Source organism: Dendropsophus ebraccatus, chromosome 2, assembly GCF_027789765.1.
Source record: "Dendropsophus ebraccatus isolate aDenEbr1 chromosome 2, aDenEbr1.pat, whole genome shotgun sequence".
In the NCBI taxonomy this organism is placed as follows: Eukaryota; Metazoa; Chordata; class Amphibia; order Anura; family Hylidae; genus Dendropsophus; species Dendropsophus ebraccatus.
In genome coordinates this window covers 57,748,387-57,773,465 of record NC_091455.1, presented here as the reverse complement: position 1 = coordinate 57,773,465, position 25,079 = coordinate 57,748,387, and the positions used below count along the sequence as shown (strand labels likewise).

The 25,079-nt window shown below is 44.2% G+C and overlaps 1 protein-coding gene across 2 annotated transcripts in view; it reads right to left on the bottom strand.

The window, feature by feature from the left end:
- RB1CC1 (RB1 inducible coiled-coil 1) overlaps positions 1–21,697 on the bottom strand; it is a 95,229-nt gene extending 73,532 nt beyond the window's left edge. For both annotated transcript variants that reach the window (XM_069957590.1, XM_069957591.1), the window contains exons 1-5: positions 21,580–21,697; positions 10,993–11,122; positions 6,988–7,114; positions 5,032–5,202; positions 3,723–3,925 (exon numbers count right to left, since the gene is read on the bottom strand). In XM_069957590.1, the coding sequence (XP_069813691.1) occupies positions 3,723–3,925; positions 5,032–5,202; positions 6,988–7,114; positions 10,993–11,063 (572 nt within the window). In that variant the 5' untranslated portion in view covers positions 11,064–11,122; positions 21,580–21,697. The remainder of the gene's footprint in view (positions 1–3,722; positions 3,926–5,031; positions 5,203–6,987; positions 7,115–10,992; positions 11,123–21,579) is intronic.
- Positions 21,698–25,079: the final 3,382 nt, after the last annotated feature.

Below are 25,079 nucleotides of genomic sequence, written 5' to 3'. Positions count from 1 at the left end.
CGGAGATCTCAGCCGCCGCAGCCCGACGCGCACACTGAGAGATGAGTCCAACGCTCATAGAGAATGACGGAGCGCTGGACTCTCCCGTCATTTTCTATGAGCGTTGGACTCATCTCTCAGCGCACGCCGGGCTGCAGCGGCTAAGATCTCCGTGACCCGGCCATCTTCAGAAGCGGGACCCGGCGCGATGAGGTGAGTATAGGGGGCTCTAACGTGGGGTTGGGAGCCTGTCACCCCGGCACGGGGGTCGACAGGTTCCCTTTAAGATCAAGTTCAGAAGAGTAAGCCTCATTAATAGGCTAGCCAAGTGAAGCTGAAGTACTGAGTCAGACTGTATATGGTTGTCAAGTTGCAAGTTTCCATGTTGAACATTTTCAAACTAAGGCCCCGTTCCCACTGAGCAAAGCTAGCGGAATTCCGCGACGGAATTGTCCGCCGCGGAATGCCGTTAGCCTCCCGCTCATAATGGGACTCTATGGGAGGCGCGCGCTGCTGCTCTATACGCGCTGAAGAATGAACATGTTCATTCTTCAGCGCGGACAGGGCAGGAGCGCGCGCCTCCCATAGAGTCCCATTATGAGCGGGAGGCTAACGGCATTCCGCGGCGGACAATTCCGTCGCGGAATTCCGCTAGCTTTGCTCAGTGGGAACGGGGCCTAAGAAAAGAAAGAATCTAAGGGTACAAACACACACAGCATATACGCTGCGTATTTACTGCTGCAATACGCAGCAAATACGTAGCAGATACGCAGCAGATACGCAGCAGATTAGATCTAAATTACTGAACACAGTATCAAATCTGCTGCGTATCTGCTGCGTATCTGCTGCGTATACGGTGTGTGTGTTTGTACCCTTAAGGAGGAGGATGCTGCCGTGGCCTCTGCACACAGTAAGTCCCATTTAACATAACATTAATTTTACATGGTTTAAAATGTTGGCGACCAAATATTCTATTTGGCGCCTAAATTTTTCAGGTTAGGAGCCAATGGCTCCCAGGTAAATTTTTTAGTCTGGAGCCCTGATTAAACACATCAAGAGCCAAAGCTGAAAACAATCTACAAAAAAATTGTAGTAAAGATCCGGGCACAGGGAGTCCTCATTTAGCTGCACAAGAAGTTACGGTTTATTAGAAGATGCTTCTGCACCTAGGGGAATTGATATTGATGAATTATTTTAATATGTTCTTTAATGTGGCTCTACTGCAGAATTGCTTTCACTATTCTTTTCAAAACAGAATAAAAATATAATAAAAATAGTATTCACTTGAGTTCCTACGTTTACTACAAAAGGTTTGGCCAGAGAAGACATTTCAGATGTGCTGTGTAATAGTAAAAACGTCCTTCTTGCCCATAGCGACCAATCACAGTTCAACTTTCATTTTACCAAAGCTCATTAATATTTGAAAGGTGACCTGTCATTGGCTACCATGGGCAACAAAGAGAATCTTACTTCCAAATAAATCTCCCTCACAGGGTCTACTTAGCATGCACCGCTATAGACTGGGAAGCGTTGTTTTTGTATCATAGCATTAATGGAGGTGCTACATAATAATAAAGAAAAGGGCTGCAGTGGGGAACACCCTTTAACCTAGCGACTCTACATACAAGATGCTTGACTCCAGACTAGATTCAGTGCTGAGTGGATTTGGAGAAAGAAGACAATGGGGGAGATTTATCAAACACGGTGTAAAGTTAAACTGGCTCAGTTTCCCCTAGCAACCAATCAGATTCCACCTTTCATTCCTCACAGACTGTTTGGAAAATGAAAGGTGGAATCTGATTGGTTGCTAGGGGCAACTGAGCCAAGTTCACTTTACACCATGTATGATAAATCTCCCCCAATGTCTTTATTTTTTGTTATTGAAGTAAGCAGTGTATTCTGTGTATCAGTTTAACACCACAGGCGGTGATTGTGGAAGTGGTCCTATCAAGGGCTGATGCATTGGTACTGATGTTTATGATATTTTTTATATTATTCATGGTATCTACTTATCAACTGCTGCTACTTCATGTTACCATCTGTATTCCGCTCAGTCTTCCTATTCCTAAATAAATCCCAATGAACCAGTATTTTAATGGAAGAAACATGTTGGGACCTTGTTGTTACTATGTATAATAAGTTCTTTCCAAAAGGAGGAATAAATTGCAGTCCGACTTTATGGATCAAAGGTATTAGAAACATTACATGGTTCTAGCTTGAGTTAACTTGATATTTATGATTCTTTGCTATCATTATTTTATACATGTTTATGTACTGACCCTATGCCATACGTTGGTTTTGTGCACTACTCTTTTTTCTTTTTTTTTTGTGAATTTGAAATATATAGATTTTTTTTCCCCTTAAAGTGTCACTGTCGTTATACCTTTCAAAATCTAAATCAACAGTAGATGTGACATAAAGCAAGTTTGCAATTTACATGTTTTTTTTTTTTTAGTTATCATGGAAAGCACGACATTTCCTGCTTTTTGACTGTTTTTTTTCTCAAGAAACAGGAAACAGTCAGAAAACAGGAAGTCCTGTGTATCCTAGGTCATCTGAGAGCTCACAGAGAAGGCAGTCATGTGATTGATGGACACAGTGAGCCGTGACTCTCTGTACTGGCCGGAATTCCTGTGCTTTGGCTGGGTCCACACTACGTCTTTGCAATCCATTTTTTTCATCCGTTTTTGCAAAAAAACAGATGGAAAAAAACAGACGCATTTGTGTGCATCTGTTTTGATCCGTTTTTCCATTGACTTCCATTATTAAAAAACAGATCAAAACACATCCGTTTTTTTAACATACACAAAAGTAAGTTCAGCTACGGTTTTTTTTAAGTAAAAAAAAAAAAAGCCGGATGCGTTTTGATCCGTTTTTTTTATAATGGAAGTCAATGGAAAAACAGATCAAAATGGATGTACACAAATGCATCCGTTTTTCATTTGTTTTTTTTTTGTTTTTTTTAAAGTGTGAACCCAGCCTAAGGCTATGTTCACACAGCGTAAAATTACTGTACTTTGTACGGTGTGGAACACTGCGTTTCCTTCTAAAGGATCCCGTCCGGAGTGCATACACATAGTACACGCTCCGGCCCGGATCCCATGCGGCACCGCAAAGTACTGACATGTCAGTTTTTTGCGGCCTGAATTGCGGCTGTAGGATACCCTGTCAGTTCACACAATGAAGCAAGCGGCTCCGGCCGCATGCTTCATTGTGTGCTGTGAGAGTTCTGATGCGGGCACATGCGCCCGGAAAGATCATCCGGCCGGTACTGCAGTACCGTCCGGGATGATCTTTTCAGAGATCACCGGCAGGGTCACGGAACGGCCGGTCTCATACGCCGTGTGAACATAGTCTTAGTCTGTTTTTTTTTTAAACCAGCACAAGTCAGATAATTTGCCTTCAGGAGACTGGACCTGGATTTCTGGTAAGTTCAGCTTTGTTTTACAGCATGATAACAACAAAAAAATAATGAATGTAAATTGCAAACTTGCTTTATATCACATCTACTGTTGATTTAGAATTCTGAATGAATTTAGAATTATTTAGATTTTGAAAGTTATAACGGCAGTGACACTTTAACATGATCTAAATACAGGATATCATTACGCTTCTCTAATTTCTGCATCATAGTGACTATAAGTAGGACACACACTGGTAAATTTCTAGACAAAAAGGTGTATGTACAATACAGCAGGAATACAGCTAAAAAAGCCGCCTATGCACATGCTCTGTGAACTTACTTTGTTAACTTCACCTTGATATCATCTACAGAATGTATATACTTTGAATAGGCATTATCAAACTTGAAAAGCAGCTTTTGGTATGAATGCGTACAATCTTCTAGGTTGGCCATAATAGCAGCCCAGCCCTGATGCTGTAGATGCTCGTCATGAACCAGACCTTCACAAAAGGAGCAAAGCTTCTTGGCTACTTCATACATTTCCTGAAAAAAGAGAAACATCGGAAAATGAACACTTCTAATTCACTTCAAATTTTACTATCAGTAAAGGAGACAATAAAAGAGAAACATAAAGGTGATATTGCAATAGATCTTAAAGGGGTACTTAAAAAAAAAAATCTTTTAAATCATCCGGTGTCACAAGGTGCTAAAGATTTGTAATTTATTTCTACAAAAAAAAAAACTCAAGTCTTCCAGTACTTATCAGCTGCTGTATGTCCTGTGGTTCATTCTTTCCAGTCTCTGCTGCTACCTCGGTCCATGTCAGCAACTGTCCAGGGCAGTAGCAAATCCCCATAGAAAACCTCCCCTGCTTGCAATACTGGAAAGGATACCACTTCCTCATACAGCAGCTGATAAATACTGAAAGACTTTTTGATAGAAGCAAATAACAAATCTCTGGTACTTTCTGGCACCAGTTGATTTGAAAGATTTTTTTTTTTTAACTACCCCTTTTAAGTGAGCCAATCATTGCTATTCTGCATATAATGCTGTTACTAGCTCCTAATAGAGCTGCTAAAGTGCTTCTTTACCATATCTTGTGTGTAGTGTTCGATAAGGGGATAGCAAAAAAAAAAAAAAAAAAAGTGCTTTTAATCCAGTATGCGGTGCAGGAAGAGCACCATAAACTAGGCATTGGGATTGGGGCGGAGTCTGAGCCTTACTATTCACAGGTCTGTGCCTGTCATTGCACTCAGTGGGGGTGACTGACAGGCTTCTAACAGACCTCTTTGCCTGCCAATCACCCCCACAAAGCGCGCTGACAGGCAGAAGTCATGACTAGTTACATCCCAGACTCCGCCCCAATGCCTAGATTATGGCTCTCTCACCATGAACTGGATTTTCTTGGATATACCCTTACTGAACACCACACACAAGAAATGGTAAGGAAGCACTTAAGCAGCTCTATTAGAAGTTATTAACAGCATTATAAGCAGAATAGCGATGATTGGTTCGCTTTAAGCAAGTCTTTACTCCTCATGACAAGATAACTGTCTATTAAACCTTAGTTTTGTTCCCATTTTATAATACAAAAGCATAAGCTTCTCTGCCACTTTATGGCAAATTCCCCAGTGACAGAAGCTTCTCACCACTGCAAGCTGTGTCCTGGAGGCGACAGTGTGAAATACAGCAGGCATCATAAGGGACTCCTCAACTTTTAATTCCATTTCATTCTCAGCAGAAAATGTTGTCCTAGGAATAACCGGAGGCCGTTCACATAATATCATCTCTTTATTGAAGAGGAATATTGGATTGGTGTCCTAATATGGAAAAACAAGCAGGAATATAATGACTAAGTATACCTACTACTGTATACACACTTGTGAAAGAACAAAGATACATGATAATGCTGTACACAACAGAGAAGAAACAATAATATTAATAATATTTATTTGTATAGCGCCAACAGATTCCGCAGCGCTTATTTAAATATATAAATACATTACAGGTTATATATTAAATTATACAATGAATAAATTACAATAACAAATTAGTGACCTGCTCTCAAGAGCGTACAGACTAGGATGACTGGGAGTAACACGAGAGGCAACAAGTGCTTTATTTGTCAATGTTCCAGTCATTGTACATGGAGTCTCTAAGTGCCTATAGGCGGCTGGGCAAGCCAGTCACATTCCATTTTCTAAGCTCAGATAACAAGGACAGTGTACCTAGCACCAAAGAAGTTATAGAGAGGGGATAGCAAAGGGAGACGAGATTACGAAATGTTATAAGCACGCCTGAAGAGATGGGTCTTCAGGGCGCGCTTGAAACTGGGGATGTTGGAAATAAGTCTGAGGTCTTTGGGTAAAGAGTTCCAGAGAACTGGTGCAGCACGAGAGAAGTCTTGGAGGCGGGAATGAGAAGTTCTGATTAAAGAAGAGGTTAGTGTAAGATCATTAGCAGAACGCAGAGCACGGGAAGGATGGTAGGTGGAGATGAGGGAGGAGATGTATGGAGGGGCAGAGTTGTGGAGAGCTTTATGGGTGAGGGTGAGGAGTTTGAACTGTGTTCTATATTTAATGGGTAACCAGTGCAGTGACTGGCACAGAAGGGAGACGTCGGTATAGCAAGGAACTTTAGGCCCTCCAGCAGTTACAGTTGTACAAAGCTAGAGCTTTGGCTGTCCAGGCATGATGGGAATTGTAGTTTTGCAACAGCTGGAAGGTTGAAGGTTAAAGGTTGTTCACCATTTTTTTTTAATCAACCGGTGCCAGAGATTTGTAATTTACTTCAATTAAAAAAATCTCTTAAAAGTACTTACCAGCTGCTGTATGTCCGGCAGGAAGTGATGTTTTCTCTCTAGTTTGGCACATTGCTCTCTGCTGCCACCTCTGTCCATGTCAGGAAATGTCCAAGCAGGGGTTTTTCTATGGGGATTAGCTACTGCTCTGGTCACTTCCTGACACAAGACAGAGGTGGCAGCAGAGAGCACGGTGTCAGACTGGAAAGAATACACCACTTCCTGCAGGGAATAGAGCAGCTGATAAGAAGAGATAATCGCACAGGGCCAATGTTCAGGTTCATACGAACCCGAACCATTGGCATTTGACTCCCGCTGCCTTCCCGTTCCGTGGGGAAGGCTGTATCCCTGTTTTCCAGGCGGTACTCGGGCTGTCTCCACCTTCCCCACGGAACAGGAAGGCAGCAGGAGTCAAATGCTGATGGTTCAGACCTGTTCGATCAGCTCTACTGATAAGTACTAAAAGACTTAGGACTTAAGATATAAGTTATTTACAAATCTGTATAACTTTTTGACATGAGTTGATTGAATTTTTTTTTCCTCAGGAGTGCTCATCCAACTGTAATGCAGAAGCGCTGCCATAAAGCAAACACACCCTGCCAATGTGGGAAGAAAGGTGTGTACCTCCAATGTGGATGGTCCCAGAAGGTTGTTAAAAATCCTCATACTTACATCTAAGAAGAATTGACATTCTTTTTGCTTAATTAAGGCAAATGGGCAGAGGTTGTTCAGGGGTTCAGCCGAGGGTAAAGTAAAAAAATAAAACAACTCTATACATGATATATAAGGAAGCATTAATACTTACAGTACCAGCGCTGTAACTGCACACCCTCCTGTCAGGTGCCATGCACTCTCCCCCATTTACGACCAGTATCTGGTGCTGAACAGCAATCTTGTACTTGGCCTGAATGGCATGTTTAAGGTCAGTCACCCTATGGAAGAGGTACAAAAGAAAGTTTTATATCAATACACACTCCATTCAATGCAGGAATTCCCATTTCCCATGTGACCTCAAAAAATTAATAGCAGAATTTTATCGCATTGTACATCTAGGACTCTTAGTAACATGAAATCCTCTTTTAATTCTTAGCATATAAATGCTTAAGAGCCGAGATATAACTAGCACCAAATAGGAAACAAGACTGCTTTACGTATGATAGAAGTGTGTTGGCCTGGAGCTAAGAATGAAGTAGTCTTCCCTGGTGCAGGTCATAATCTCATCCATAAGCGCAAAATAGAGAACAGAAATCCTGGCAAGATACAAACTGATGATTTAAACCAGGGCTGTCCATTCTGCCTGCTCTGGGGTGGGCCACAATTCTTTCTAGATGTGTGACAGCCAAAGTCTATTAAAATATTATCTGATATAAAACAAGCTATAAGTGCTTATACAGACACCAAATAACCAGGCAGAGTAACTCTTCACCACCTGGAAGCATTTCATATCCCTGACTGAAGTAAGCTTGTGATTTTAAAAGTTCTGATATAAAGAGGTTAACCTCGTTGGAAGGCCTCTTTTCTCCAGTTCGCTTTGGATAGAGGGGTTATGCAGGCTTAAACAAACATGGCTGCTTTCTTCCAGAAATGACAGCACACTTGTCTTGTTTGGTTTGGTTGTGGTTTTAAAGTTCAATTCCACTAAATTGATTGACGCTGAACTGTAATAACACACACAACCTAAGGACAAAGGTGGCGCTGTTTTTGCAAGAAAGTAGCTGTGCTTTTTCTAATCCTCAATAACCCCTTTAAGGGTGCCTTCACACATACCGACTCGCAGCAAAAAACTAGCTGCGAGTTTCTGCTACGAGCCGAGGTCCTGGAAGGCCCCTATCACTACATACAAGCAGTGGTCTGAAAGATCGCTGCGTGTATGTAATGCAGCCGCCCCCTTAACCCCTTCGGCTCCTGCACCGCTGTCTCCATACATTACCTGGCTCTGGCTGCACGGGGTCCCGGCGTCTTGCTCTGCCGCCCAGCCAATCAGTGTGTTGCCCAGCCGCAGCCACTGATTGGCTGGGCGGCAGAGCAGGACGCCGGGACCCTGTGCAGCCAGAGCCAGGTTATGTATGGAGACAGCGGTGCGGGAGCCGAAGGGGTTAAGGGGGCGGCTGCATTACATACACGCAGCGATCTTTCAGACCACTGCTTGTATGTAGTGATAGGGGCCTTCCAGGACCTCAGCTCGTAGCAGAAACTCGCAGCGAGTTTTTTGCTGCGAGTCGGTAGGTGTGAAGGCACCCTAAGGGTGCCTTCACACGTACCGTATCCGCAGCGGGTCTCACTTCTGCGGATTCGTAGCGAGAACCGCTGCGGATCCGGTACCATTCACCCCTATGATAGCACATACTCGCAGCAGGATTGACATCCTGTCCTGTCCGCAGCCCTGCCGCCGCATCCCCCATCCCCGGCCGCATCAGCCCATCCCCGGCCGCATCCTGCAGCCCGCCGCCGCCCGCATCCCCCCATCCCCGGCCGCATCCTGCAGCCTGCCGCCGAGAGCATACAGTACCTGCTCGGCGGCGCGGTGGCAGTGAGGCCGCTGAACAGGTACTGTATGCTCTCGGCGGCGGGCTGCAGGATGAGGCCGGGGATGGGAAGATGGGGGGATACGGCCGGGGATGGGAGGATGCGGGCTGCTGGATGCGGCCAGGGATGGGAGGATGGGAGGATGCAGCCGGGGATGGGGGGATGCGGCTGGGGATGGGGGATGCGGCAGGGCTGCGGACAGCGGGGGGGTTAAAGCACATATTCACAGCGGGATGTCAATCCCGCTGCAAGTATGTGCTATCATAGGGGTGAATTGATACTGGATCCGCAGCTGATCTCACTGCGAATCTGCAGAAGTGAGATCTGCTGTGGATCCGGTAGGTGTGAAGGCACCCTAAAGTTTTCCAGGCCGACACAAGTGGTGAGCGGTGCACCTGCACCACTTTGTTGCTACATTTGTATACTGATCAGTATCATAGACTGCTACAATGAAACAGTTACACAAGTGTGCTACAAACAACACATTTACTACAAAGTGCCAACCTCATCATACTCTAATCTATTCCCTTCTGGTGTACACAGTTTTTAGTTTACGGTCAAGTTATGTGATTTATGCAACATATGATATATGCTTTTACAAATACATATCTAGACATCATTTTTATATAATAAATTACTATATTTGAGAAACTCTAGACATAATACTTCCTCATCTTACTAGTTTATACTATATAGTAACTACCTAGAGGACCTAGATACATGTTTTTCAGATCTCGAAAGAACCCACTGACTGTAATGGAGTCTGTCAGATTTCCGTTGTGGTGTCCTTTCACCTGACCATTTGGCACCTTGCAATTGCGTCACAGGGTGACCACGCATGTGGAACAGGCTTCAAGTTGCAGTCACTATTGACCAAGGCACAAAGTGTTCAATACCCAGAACCAAAGCTGGCTCTGAACTTAGTTGCTCCCAGAAGGTTTCAGCTGCAATAAGGACGTCTAAGGATGCCACCCAGACAACTAAGGACATCACCTGCAGTCTAACTCTTTACTGACTGCGGTCACTGCTGACTGAGGCATCAAGGGGGTAAATGGCTGGGATTACAACTATCTCTGCCCCTGGATGCTGCAGGTGGGTGCATGAAGTGTCTATAGTAGGCTCAGCTGCTCCAACTCATTCCATTCTCTTTTCCTGGCAAATGTTGTGAAGGGTTTAAACTACTGATACAGATTTACAGCATCTTAGCTCCTCTTGTAGTTTTATATTTATTATATTCTCTAAACATTGTAGACATAAATTAAAGAGCCTAAGGAGGTCACTGGTGGCCGCTTCTATCTATACTTTCCATGGCAGCAAAATATACTAGGTATGCTGCTGCATGGCTGACCTACCAAAGACGCTCCTGTTATTAGAGACTAATAAAAGCAATACGACAAGCAAATAATGACATACAGATATAAAGCCAACATCTGAATTTCCAATTTGCCTGAAATTCAGGAGGTCAGGATCACTAGTATTAAACTTCTTGTCCCCGCTGCCTAAATAAAGAAAACACACAAGCCCTGGTGGAGGCTATTAAATAACAAGTATTTTTAATTTCCTCTGAAATTGTTCCTTTGAGTGCAGCTACATGATGTTATTGTTGTATTCTCTCCGTAATGAGCTCAGCACATTGCTCCAGCAATACACAGCGAGAGAAAACACTGTCTGCCAGGGCCAGGAATGTAAGTCATAGAAATACCAAGGAGCACACGTATAATGATGCTCCAGTCTGCAAGCATGTCACAGATGATGGGGACAGTGTTTTTTTCTAAATAGGTCAAACATGCTGTGCTAGTGACTTTATAGGCATACGGTTAAAACATATAATTCTACTAGTGGGAGCTAAAGATCCTGATGAAGACAGATTATAATGGAGTTTAATGAGAGTTGTATATATTAGCTTGAGCTCCCCCTAGAGGTGGCAGCAGGTATACAGATTTTTTTTTTTTTTTACTGCGATAAACATTCTGTCACTGCTAACTTCTAATACGCTACCTCCTGTTGTGTGGATTTAAAGTGACCTTCTCAATGCAACACTATTAGACACGCTGTGAGCCTCAGAGGTACAGTGAGAAAAATCCAGTGTGAATCATATTGCCATTCTGAGGATCAGAAGAGGCACCCCATTGGGAAATCTCACTGATTTATACTGTTATCTGTCAGGTTCTGTTGTGGTTCCCATTAATATTCCAGAAAGGACAGCACTGCATACACTGATATTCTTTATGTCAAACCTCCCGAGAGCCTAAAGTAAAAATTAACTCTTTAAACATGTTCTTACGTTTGAACTGCAAGCTCAGTGTCAAATGTGAGGGTGATTCCAGTGTTCACCAGAAACACATACAGCTTCATGATGACTGCTCTATGATCCTCTGCTCCCTTCTTTACACTTTGTTGTGCTCATTTAGAAACTGTGGAGAAAATGAAGAAAAAAAAAGTGAAATATTAGAAGTGGGCCACTGTGGGAGCTGTACTTTTGCAACGGCAGGAGATAAACAGGTTGTAGACCACTGGTGTCTTATCATGGACAATATGATGGCTGAATGTCCTAAGCATGCTTGTATGACTCTCTCATAGCAACACAGCTTATTCAGAAACACAATGATAAAGTAACCGGTAAACCATGAAACCTGACTTGTGGTTTCTGACATCATACATGTGGGATATTACAATACATAACATATTATATACATGCCAGTCTACAAGTAGAACATCTGACCTGGTAACTGTAATTTTTTTGTATTTTTGTAATTCAACAATACTCATATATAACACTGACTATAACTACTTCTGCTGTGTATTATACCTACTAGCTTAAACCAGGCAAGAATCCTATGCAACCCTACTAGGTGTACAAATATGCTACCTGGTAGCCTTTATTAGGACCTTGTTTGCATAGGAAATCCATCAACATGGACATGGACCAACATTGGAATTTTGGTCAGCCACTGGGACGACAGAGAGAGACCCATCTCCCCCTAAGCTATCTAACCGTTCATGTGACGGCTATTGAGTCAGGTCTAAAGTGTTAAAAGACCAGGACTGCATTATCAATCCTATCAAATAATGGCCACTGAAGCTCAGTGGGAGTGTTAGCTGTACCAAGAAATGATATCTGCTTACGATGGTGCTTGCTGCCTGGGGACAATGCTCCTCTTCAGCTTTAGTTGGTGATGGGCTTAAAGGGGTTGGCCACTTTATAGTAAAATTGTTTAGTGTACACTGTACAGTATTAGTAAGTGTACTCACTGTATATACTGACAGCAGTTCCCTGTGTACCTCACAGAGCTAATATCAGACTCCCCTCCTTCAGGCTGTGTTGCCCTACTATGTGGCGAGTCTGTCCATAAGATGGCCGACATAGAGGAGCATGTGACCATGCTTTGCCCCCCAGTGTCCACCACTGAGCCTGAATATGCCTATAGAAGTCACTGGGGGCCGGGTATGATCACATGCTCCTCCATGTCAGCCATCTTATGGAAAGTATCACTACAGAGCAGGGCAGAACAGCCTGAAGGAGGAGAGTCTTATTTAGCTCTATGAAATATACAGGAAGCTGATGTCAGTAAGTGCCAATACTAGTTACTAATTCTGTACACTGAACAATTTTATTATAAAGTGGCCAACCGCTTTAAGGGTGCGTTCACACATACAGGATCTACAGCAGATCATGCTTTGAATCTCCAACTTCAAATCTGCGCCATTAAATCTGCTGCGGATCCTGCATGGTGAACACACCCTAAAGCATAACTGTCGTTTTTTGGGTGTTTTTTTGTATAATTTTTGTATAGATCAGACATTTTGATCACTTTTTATTAATTTTTTTATATACAATGTTCAAAATAAAAAATAAAAATCTGGAATCCTGGCGTTTTTTCCCTCTTCGTTTACCCCATTCACCATACGGGATCATATATTTTAATAGATTAGACGATTACGCATGCTACTAAATATAACAAGTTTATTTAACTATTTTTGCATTTTTATTTATGTAATGGGAAAGGGAGGGTTATTTGAACATTTATTGGGGGAGGGGCTGGGTCATGTTTTTTAAAAAAGTTATTTTTTACAATTTTTCCCCCCACATTTTTTAAGTCTTCTGGGGGGACTTTAACATACAATTAATAGATGGCATACACTGTTTAATGTTATGCCATAGCAAAGCACTGATCAGTGTAGTCTGTGATCTTTTCATAGAGCCTGACAAAGTGACGGAGATGAGTGGCATACTATACCTCTGGCAACCTAAGAAAGGGATTGGGACCCATGCAATCCTAGATGTGGGGGTCTTGACTGGTGAAGGACAGGAGATGCTGTGGTCGCTGAAGCCATGTCATGAAGGGTAAGAGCCATGGCTGATAATAACCGAATACGAAGCTTCATAGAGCAATAGCAACTCAGAAAGTATGGGGACATCCAGGGTCATCTGGTGACAGGAGGCCATGGCATACCCATATGTCCTAGGTCGTCTAGGGGTTAAAGGAGGTTGACACACTGGCTCAGTTCATCAGCTAAACCCTCCTACTTCCAGATCCCCAATCTCTGTTATTAGTAATTCAGAGACAGAAAGAAGCTGACTTACCTAATGAACTAAGCCAGACAGACAGCCCCCATGCAGGATATCAATGACAGGAGGTGCAGGAATGAGGACATCAGTACAATATTCAAATACATTGGTATGTTTTATAAATTTACACTTTTACTACCGATCGCCAGTGCCATAAATGTACAGTGGATAGCACCAAGACCAAGGTAAATTTTTGGACAGTAAAGCTTAGGATTTGTTTGTTTGCTTAGTTTAGTCTGATAATAACAAACCATCTCTGACCCAGATATCCAGAAATGTGGTAATGAGAGTGATCCAAAACTGAAGGTCCCATTTCAGCTACATTACAGAGGAATGATTCAAGAATCATGAAAATAACATTGTGCCCGCTGGATCCAAAAACTGCTTTTATTCATGGTTATTATAAGCCTGAATGAGAACATGGGACAAACACGACCCGCCCTCTATCAACTGTAATATACTGTGGGAACACACAGCTCAAATATGTGCTCCCTAACCAGATTACATATCAGACATCACCACTGAATCTTGTACCAGCAACAACACAATTTCTCTAATAAATGGGTGACTATGTAGTTAAGAAAAAAAAAGCCCCACCGATCAGTCACAGCGGCTTTTCTGGTCTTACTCCCAAATTACCAGGATTTAACACTTTCCTTGTCACACATTCAAGTACCTAATGCAGAAGTAATTTTTCTTTTTCCCCATGGTCTATTTTTCCATTCACATATCCATGTGAGGGCTTATTTTTTTCAGCACTAGTTCTTCTTTTTATCGGTACCATTTGGGACTCTGTTTTCTTTTTTTCCTTACTTTTTTCATATCCCACAAGGAGACTTTTAGGGTACGTTCAGAGGTACCGAAATCTTGCTGCCAGTTTTGCAGCCAGATCCACTACGAGTTAAGGTCACGGCAGGTTCCTGTGACAACATACTCACAGCGGCTGGACAACACACTGATTGGCTGGGCGGGAGAGCAGGACGCCGAGACCCCGTGCAGCAAGGAGAGAGGTAATGTATATACAGACAGCGGGGGAGCCAAAGGGGTTAAGGGGGCGGCTGCATTACATACTCGCAGCAGTCTTTCAGACCGCTGCGAGTATGTAGTCACAGGGACCTTCCAGGACCTTAATTAGTAGCGGATCTCTCTGCAAAACTGGCAGCGAGATTTCCGCTGTGAGTCGGTACGTGTGAACGTACCCTTACAGTGATTAGATCACTACTGTAGTACACTATACTCGTCTTCTAGTGCAGAGTATTCAGCCTGTCAGTGCAGTGGGGACAGGTTATATAACCGGCCGTGCCCCCTCCCCTCCCCCGGGTGCCATGACGACCCATCGGCATCTGAGACCCCGTCATCCGGATGGTGACAGGTAAGCATACATTACATGTCCCTGTCATGGTCTGACCATGGCATTTAAGGGGTTAATCCAGATGTCCCTATGGCAGCCGAACTCCCACAATACCACACCTTATTCTAAACCCGCTGTAAAAAGGCGGCGGCCTAGAATAAGGGCCCATAAAGGGGTTATCCTGGGCTACAAAAACATGGCCACTTTCTTTCAGAGACAACACGAGTCTTGTCTTCAGTTCAGGTGCAGTTTGCAATTAAGCTCCATTCACTTCAATGGAACTGAGCTGCAAAACCCCGCCCAAGCTGGAGACAACAGTGGGGCTGTCTCTGGAAGAAAGTGGCCATGTTTTTGTAGCGCTGGATAACCCCTTTAATGACTGCCATGAAAAGGTGTATTGTTGGCTGTTATTAGGAGGTTAAAGGAGTGATCCAAAATTAAAAACCATAGCTGCTTTCTTCCAGAAGCAGTGCCATTCTTGTCCTCAGTTTGCCTGCGGTTTAGGACAGAATTACATTACAAGGATTTTTAGATAATTATAACATCTAATTTTTATTCACATTTTAACATTTCTGTCATGTAAAATCAAGTAGAAACTAGGTTTTGTTACTTGGCAGGATAAACTACTCTTACACCCTCGCAAACAAGACGCTGTTTTCAAATGACAGTGCTTAAAGGGAACCTCCGTCTAACCTGCTGTTATTTCCCCTTTGTGCACGGGGCGTCAAGGATAAAGGTACAAAAGGGACATATCAGCAGGTTAAATTTATCTAACCTGATGATAGTTTAAGGAGTTAGCATCTTAAACCTCCAGTGACTATTAGAAACCACCAAAATAGCTGCCATAAGGTATACAATAAATGTCATCTTTTTATACAATTCCTGTGTCCACGTGACTATACACAAGGACTTTGACCTATTCATTTCTGCAGTGTAATAGGGGTGACGTCACTACAGCTCAGCATTACTGACTGATGTAACAATCACAAATAACTCAAGATTTGGTTCACAACACAGAAAAGGGTCAAATCTTTCCATTAAAGTCTTTCTCAGTGTCAGTTCTACTTCTGGTTTTGGTTTAAAACTGAGCAAAATATTGCATGTGAACCCAGCCCAAGTCTATATAGCAACCAGCTGAGGAGTGGACACAGGACATGATCAGCATCCATTAACAGACAACACACTTGCATTGATATATGGATTGTGGCAAAAAAAAAAGGATACGGAAACTGATTTGCTATTGCTACAAGGATATTTTACTTTCAGCATATTTTAAAATGTTTTACACCAGAATCACCTGATCAGGAGAATGGTCCTATGTCCACTGTCTGAATGGAGGAGTGGTCATGGACTCACAAAGATTGAGTTCTCTACTCAACTAGCTACCATAGGACCCCAGTTATGAGACACTAAGGCCGTATTCCCACATTCCATGTTCCACGAAAAACACGGACGTGGAAGGCCTGTAGTGGACCCCCCCCCCCTCCCAGATGCTGGGAACAAGAAAACCATATGAATATATATAGCGCTGTAATGACAGAGCAGCGAGGCTGCTCCATTAAAGCGCTGAGCATATTTCTACAGATTATATTGGAGATGCTGGCGTGCAGGGAAGGGGGTTCCAGTACAGGCTCTCTACATCTCTGAATCACAAAACGTGGGAATAAGATCTAAGAATATGGGAAAGTCAATTCTAAGAAAGCCTAGAAAAAAAGATTCACATCTGGCTTTTTGTGGCAGTATTTCATTCAGTTTTTGTGCTAAAGCCAGAGATGAATGTAGAAGAAATGGGGAATGGTACATTCAGGGTGCGTTCACACCTACAGAATCTGCAGCAGATCCGCAGCAGATTCGATGCTGTGCTCAGTTATTTAAATGAAATCTGCTGCGGATCTGCTGCGGATCAGCAGCAGAAAATACGCTGCGGATCCGGTAAGTGTAAACATACCATTAAGGTTCTATACTCCGATTTCCTGATCAATACACTTCAGGCTGTGGCATACGACGTCACAGCAGAGAAATAAGCGGCAGTATCTTTAATAACTAGTATTTTGGTAAGTATCTTAAAAAGGTATTCCGATTTTACAAATATATGCTCGTGGATATGGGCAGACATAGAAAGCAAGGTGGGCACATATGGTTATTCTGTTGTACAGGAGTAATTCCAACAAACAGGCACATGTGTTTTTTTGTAGGTATACTGATAGATAGATATATATACTTGGATTAAGAGCATTGCTTTGGTTTAAGAGCTCCCTGTACTGGGTGGGAGGGCGAGTGGAGGAGGCGCATGGTCTGAATAGCGGGGTCTACAGCACTGTACTCTGACTGTACTCTGACCTTCCAAATCATAGCAGATCTACTTCAGGCTGGGGCTTACATCAGGGGACAGGACTGTGGAGGTAATCTCTCCATAGCTGTAACCCCTCTCTCCCCGGACAGAGAGTGCTGCATGAATGTGCCCACATCTGTCCTGCTCATTCCTCCCTGCTCCCTGCAGTCTCTGTCAGTCCTGATTGGTCCATGCTGAACACACATCCCTTCCCCATTGCTGTCATGTGACCACACAGACCTCTGACAGCAGTCCTGCTTCTCTATTCTAGCCTGTTGTACTATGCGCTTGCATTATGGGGATCTGCAGCTCCATCCTGTATCTACAAACTGCAGCTGTTTTTCAGGTTTATGCATTTAATATACGTCATACTCCACATGCTGATCGCTATACTGTACAGTAAACTATAATGTGGCATATTCAGCTGTTTATAAATGTTTGTTTCATTTGTCTTCCATGTTATTCAGAATATAAAATCATTATTTTTGGGGTGTAGAACCAATTGTCTGCATGTCAATGATTTCTTATGGGAAAATTTGCTTTGGTTTAACCCTTTAAGGACGGGGCCAATTTTCCTTTTTGCGCTTTAGTTTTTTCCTCCTTGTGTTTATAAGGCCATAGCACTTGCATTTTTCCACCTAGAGACCCACATGAGCCCTTATTTTTTGCGTCACTAATTGTACTTTGCAATGACAGGCTGAATTTTTGCATAAAGGACACTGCGAAACCAGAAAAAAATTCAAAGTGTGGTGAAATTGAACAAAACAAAATGCATTTCTTTTATTTGGGGGGACTGTGTTTTTACGCCATTCGCCCTGGGGTAAAACTGACTTGTTATGCATGTTCCTCAAGTCAACTTTTCTTTTATCTGATGGCCGGTAATAAATTCAAACCATTGTTAACAAATATACGTTCCTTAAAATCGCTCCATTCCCAGGCTTATAACGCTTTTATCCTTTGGTCTATGGGGCTGTGTTAGGTGTCATTTTTTGCGCCATGTGTACTTTCTATCGGTACCTTGATTGCGCATATACGACTTTTTGATCGCTTTTTATTACATTTTTTCTGGATTTGATGCGACCAAAAATGCGCAATTTTGCACTTTGGGATTTTTTTGCGCTGACGCCATTTACCGTGCAAGATCAGGAATGTGATTAATTAATGGTTCGGGCGATTACGCACGCGGCGATACCAAACATGTTTACTTATTTACTTTTATTCAAAACCTGGGAAAAGGGGGGTGATTCAGACTTTTATTAGGGGAGGGGGCTTTTTACTAATAATGTTTTTTTTGCCCATATACTAGAAGGCCCCATGGGGGACTTCTAGTATATACACTTTGATCTCTCATTGATATGTTTGCTGTATAGTTATACAGCAAAGATCAATGAGATCGTCACTCGTTTGCTTTCGGCTGCTGCAGCCGAAAACAAACGAGTGCCGAGCAGGGATCAGCGCCATTTTGGCGGAGACCCCGGCCGGCTGCAGAGACGGAGATCGCTCTTCCGGGACAACGTCCCGGAGGAGCAATCTCCCCCACTAGACACCAGGGAATGGCTGCATCCGGTAATCGGAGGCAGCTGTCAACTTTGATCAGACCGTGCCCGCTAATAGCCGCGATCCCGGGCTACACGCGGCACCCGGGATCGCGGCGGTTCAGAGCGGGGTCGCCGCGCGGCCCCGTTCTGAACACCTCCTGGGGACATATGTCCTTAAGAGGTTAAGACTGGATTTGGATTACAAGCTCGGTCCTGGAACAAATTATGCTCGTAATCCAAGGCGCCACTGTATATATACTTTACCATTAATGTCTTATCGTCAGGATTGACCATCGTTATCTGGTTATTAAGGCATCGGGCACCCTCACAGAGGATCAGCTGCTTGCCAGAGCATACACTGAATGGGGCTGGAAGCAGATACAGTTCAGCTCTCAGTCACTTCAATGTTTGCTCGGCCACAGTAACCCAGTATAACCATTAAACTATAATCTGATCCATCCAGCTCTATTCTCTGTGTATGCCAATGTTACGGCTCTGGTAAACAGCTGATCAGCAGATGTGTGCGTTGGCTGTCCACCACCGATCAGCCTATCATGAAGTGAGGGCTACCACAACTTCCCTTATGACTTTAAAGCTGTCAGGTCTTTAAGGGTGTATTTACACAGACAGATTTTCCATTACAATTACTGAAGCTCAAAGGTATACTTTTATATAACTTTAGCCAAGACCCAGCGTCTCCTCCTATGTCTTATGCTTGTCTCCTGACACAACTTAAATATCAGGGAACTCTTCAGCCTTCCTTATGAATCATAACATAAGTGTATGTTCACTTGGCAGCGCCACCCGACGTGCTCACACCGCTACGGAGACAAGTGCATCACCCACTACTTATGTGTCATTATATGTCACTCTGCTGGACGCCTTACATACTCATCACATAACAATGCCAGTGATGTCTTCCTATATGGTAATTGTTCCCGGACCCCCAATGTATAAGAGGGAATGATAATGTTCAGTAATCTTTGTATAGGTGTGTCCAGGCACTGGCGTAGCTACCATGGAGGCAGACCATGCAGCTGTTATGGGGCCCATGCGGCAGGGGGGCCAAAAGCCCCCTTGGCAAAACATACTGCCTGCCTCTATGGTAGTAATGGTAGCAGCTACGCCCTTCTGACAGCTTACCCACTGCACCCCTTTAATATGTATCTAATACCCTCATATGTACCCAGGGGCATAGCTAGGATTCACAGGGCCCCATAGCAAAAAGACTGACACCCCCTCCCTTCTCCTACGCACAACACAAAGCAATATATATATATATATATATATATATATATATATATATATATATACACAGTACTTAGTGATTTGGCCAAAAATAAAATCTTTTGTGGCCAGAGGCAGAATCCTGCCTGCACCTACAAGAATGACTGGTAGAGCAGAGAGCCAATGGCTGCTAGCTCTGTCAGTCCCTGTATTTAACTGTGAGGGCCCATTAGGAGCCCTTAATGGTTAAAAACATAGGTGCAGGAATAGACTACTTTCTGCTTAACCCCTTATGTACTGCACTGTGTAAGTGACCCAAAGTTCAGAAGACAGGGAGATCTTTGCTTTATTGCTGCTGCACTGATAACCCCTGACCTCTGCATGAGGATCTGCACATCCAAAGAACAGAAGTCAGGGGTTATCAGTGCTCCAGCAGTAAAGCAAAGATCTCCCTGTCTTCTGAACTTTTGGTCACAGTTGTCTTCTGCTTGTTAACCTTTTTTTATGTTGCAGCATTTAAGTAAACTATGGGTTACTTACACACTGCAGTACATAAGGGGTTAAGCAGAAGGACACAGGATGGCTCTTACCTTCTCCCCCGGGCCCATAGCAGCTGCCTACCCTGCCTCTATAGTAGCTACTCCACTGTATATAACCCTCTAATATATGTACCCCGCTAATAGAAGGTACTATGTACATATGAGAGGGGACTGGCAAGGAGGGGGCCCCAAGAATCCTAGCTATTCCCCTGTCCAGGGCAGGAAGGTTTGCACTGCGTGACTTATAAATATAATCCTATTAAAAAAATGAGTGGGGGCCCTATGTGAATAACAAACAATAATAATAACCAACCAGGTCACATGACTGCATGAGCCAATCGTTCTCGTCTTGTATGTGCAAAAAACCACAGTCATGTGACCAGGGAGCACAATGGTATAGCATTGTTCCGCAGAGGATACAAAAACAGGGCAGCAGTGACATCACAGGGGGCAATATATAGGTGGGGCAGGCAGGCTGGGGCTCTGGGCAGGATACTGAGATCCTGGTTACCACTAGACAGCACAGAGAGGGCCCTGCTGGGTAATAACACTGTGGCCCTGGGATGCCAAGGTAACCAGGACAACATCAGCTGGCAGGGGCATCAGGGTGGCAGCATATGGCAGGGGCATCAGGGTGGCAGCATATGGCAGGGGCATCAGGGTGGCAGCATATGGCAGGGGCATCAGGGTGGCAGCATATGGCAGGGGCATCAGGGTGGCAGCATATGGCAGGGGCATCAGGGTGGCAGCATATGGCAGGGGCATCAGGGTGGCAGCATATGGCAGGGGCATCAGGGTGGCAGCATAGGGCAGGGGCATCAGGGTGGCAGCATATGGCAGGGGCATCAGGGTGGCAGCATATAGAGGGGCATCAGGGTGGCAGTATATAGAGGGGCATCAGGGTGGCAGCATAGGGCAGGGGCATCAGGGTGGCAGCATATGGCAGGGGCATCAGGGTGGCAGCATATGGCAGGGGCATCAGGGTGGCAGCATATGGAGGGGCATCAGGGTGGCAGCATAGGGCAGGGGCATCAGGGTGGCAGCATATGGCAGGGGCATCAGGGTGGCAGCCCCTCCCACACTGAGGAGGTATACAGGGGCTGGGGGTGACGGCCACCACACAGCTCTGACATGTTTACAGCTGAGGGTGGATTCCTGGGAAGCATCTGACAGGGGCCTGGGAGTCAGGCCGGGGGAGGAGTTGTCAGCTGGCTGCTCTGCTTCATCTCCATGTACACCATAACAAAGGGGCTCACCAGAGAGGAGCTCCGCGGCGCCTCCACACCCCACCCCTCCGCCTTCCCCCCGTCATACCCGGGCACAGTGCGGCCGCCACTCAGCAAGATCCCCTTGTTATTGTTGTTGTTGTTGACGACTCAGCATCGCTCAGGCTGCTCGTTTCCGGCGGCGGCTCTAACATCGCGAGACTGAGGCCAAGTCTCGCGATGTTTGGGAAGAGAGACACACAGGGGAACTGGGGATAGGGGAGGGGCGGGCGCGCTCGCTTGTCAGTCAGACCGTGACGTCATGGGTGGAGTGAGCGGCTCCGGCTCTGTGTTGTGTCTGTGCTGACGGGAGCTGCGTGTTTAGTCACAGCTGACTGTGGATATACATGTCTGTGCCTGTCACTGTATCATGTTAGGTGTAGGTATATACATGTCTGTGCCTGTCACTGTCAGGGCCGGTTTTAGACTAAATGTGGCCCTGGGCAAAGTTGAAGGTGGGGCCCCATATGCTGAAATATTGTAGCAACAATTTAAGGTCCCCATACATTTTACACTTTTGTTAGTGGTAACTGCTGCTCGTGGTGGGTTCGGCCATCAGTGTAAGGTGTATGGGGCTCTCTGGACAGTCTGACAGATGACATCAGTGGACATAGGGGGTCGGACTTGATGGAAAATCAACACCCAACCTCTTTGTTGTCAGAGAGATAAGCCACCATCAGATCTGTCTGGCTACAGCTTATCCCTCTTATAGAGGACACAGGAACACTCATCTGTGCCGAACATTCCTGTGTATGGGGAGGACGGGGCCGGATGGGAGAGAGAGTTGTCAGCTGAAGGATTGTTCAGCCAGCAGCTACTGAAAGTGTACGTACAGTATAAGGGCCGTACTACACGGCCTGATATTCCGGAGAAGTGAGCGCCAATCTAGTAGAATGGAGCTCGCTTACAGAGCCAACCACATGGCTCAATTATTGTGCAGCAAAGGCTGTATATATATAATCTATCATTAGTGATGTCTGTGCAGCCCTTGCTGTATATAGTAAATAATTAAGATATATATATACTACCTGATCTTGTTCCCTGGTGTCCTCAGGCCTTGTCTGTGGGATCCTCCAGTCACCGCAGCTGCAGCTCTCACTTCTAGTCCCCTCTCTGAGGTGACAGGCCGCTCAGGCAATCACTGGCCATAACAAACAGACAAAGCCTGAGGACACCAGGAACATGATCAGGTAAGCAACAGCTTTATTATTTTATATGCACATCAGCCAATGATTTTTAAACTTGCCAAAAGAAAACGATCAGTTGATGATTGTTGTCTTTATTACACAGAGCGATATCGTCCGGATTCGAACAATTTTCGCTCCTTGTATTAGGGCCCTTATTCACATTGAGTCAGTTCAGAAGGTTACATGCCAGGACTGCTGCTAGTGTACATGCCGGGACTGCCGCTACATGCCAGGACTGCCGCTACTGTACATGCCGGGACTGCCGCTACTGTACATGCCAGGACTGCCGCTACTGTACATGCCAGGACTGCCGCTACTGTACATGCCAGGACTGCCGCTACTGTACATGCCAGGACTGCCGCTAGTGTTGTAAACACAAGAACTATTTATATGAATTGTTTTAAAAAATAAATAAAAAAAAATCACTATATCAGGACCAAATATTACCTCCAAACTGTTATTGAAGAAAACACACTATATACAGGCCAATATTACTACCATAGAGTGACCACAGCGTAATGACTCTATATACAGACCAATATTAGAACCATACCATGACGCCACATAAAGACTCTATATACAGACCAATATTACCACCATAGACTGACCACCACATAATGACTCTATATACACTATATACAGACCAATATTACCGCCATAGACTGACCACCACATAATGACTCTATATACACTATATACAATCCAATATTACCGCCATAGACTGACCACCACATAATGACTCTATATACAGACCAATATTACCACCATAGACTGACCGCCACATAATGACTCTATATTATATACAGACCAATATTAGCACCACACCATAACCCCCACATAATGACACTATACATTCTATATACAGACCAATATTACTGCCATAGACTGACCACCACATAATATAGTTCTGTATATAATGCATACATAGAGTCATTATGTGGCGGTCACTCTATGGCAGTAATATTGGTCTGTATATAGAATGTATAGTGTCATTATGTGGCGGTTATGGTGTGGTGCTAATATTGGTCTGTATATACTGTAGAGTCATTATGCAGTGATCAATCTATGGTGGTAATATTGGTCTGTATATAGAGTCATTATGTGGCAGTCACTCTATGGCAGTAATGACTGTATATAAACACTATATACAGACCAATATTACCCCCATAGACTGATCACTGCATAATGACTCTATATACACTATACAGACCAATATTACCACCATAGACTGACCACTGCATAACGACTCTATATACAGACCAATATTACCGCCATAGACTGACCACCACATAATGACACTATACATTCTATATACAGACCAATATTACTGCCATAGAGTGACCGCCACATAATGACTCTATGTATGCATTATATACAGAACTATATTATGTGGTGGTCAGTCTATGGCAGTAATGACTATATATACACTATATACAGACTAATATTACCCCCATACAGTGACCACCACCTAAGGACTGAATACCACCTTATTTTTTTCTCAATAAAACACACCGTATTGCCTTAGTGACATCATCATACACTATACATAGGAGCTGCAGCCAATCACCGGTCACCTGCAGCAATTACATAGGACGGATGAGGCCGGACAATGGCTGCAGCTCCTATATACAGTCTATTCACTTCTACACCTCTGCTGGACAGTGGAGTCAGCAGTGCTAATACACACACACTCACTATACAATATATATATATATATATATATATATATATATATATATATATATATACACACACACTAACACATCCATGAAAACACATACAAATCAAAACCATACAGTCCATACAGTACACAGACATGTAACACACTACATTCATCCCTCACTACACACTACATATACAGTATACTTACTACCACTAGCAGCATGCTGGGAGTAGTGGTGCATCCTCTAATGTCCATGCAGCAGCAGCAGGCTGGGATCCTCACACTGCAGCCTGCAGCCCTCTCCTCCATGTCCCGACTGCTGTAATATTACACCATGTGACACAGAGGAAGTCACAAGGTGCAGTGAAGCTGGAGGGAGGGGAGGAAGCACACTCCGGAGCAGAGCGGGTCCTGCAGCCTCTATGTGACCCGATATCAGCCATCAGCTGTAGCCAGGGATCACTGCCAGAGGCTGCAGGACGCTGTCTGTGCACTCCTGCCCCTGACACATACTGTAACTGGGGCAGGGGGCCCCTGGGGGATGGGGGCCCTAGGCATTTGCCCTGTCTGCCCCCCCTAACGCCGGCCCTGGTCACTGTATCATGTTAGGTGTAGGTATATACATGCCTGTGCCTGTCACTGTATCATGTTAGGTGTACAGATATACATGTCTGTGCCTGTCACTGTATCGTGTTAGGT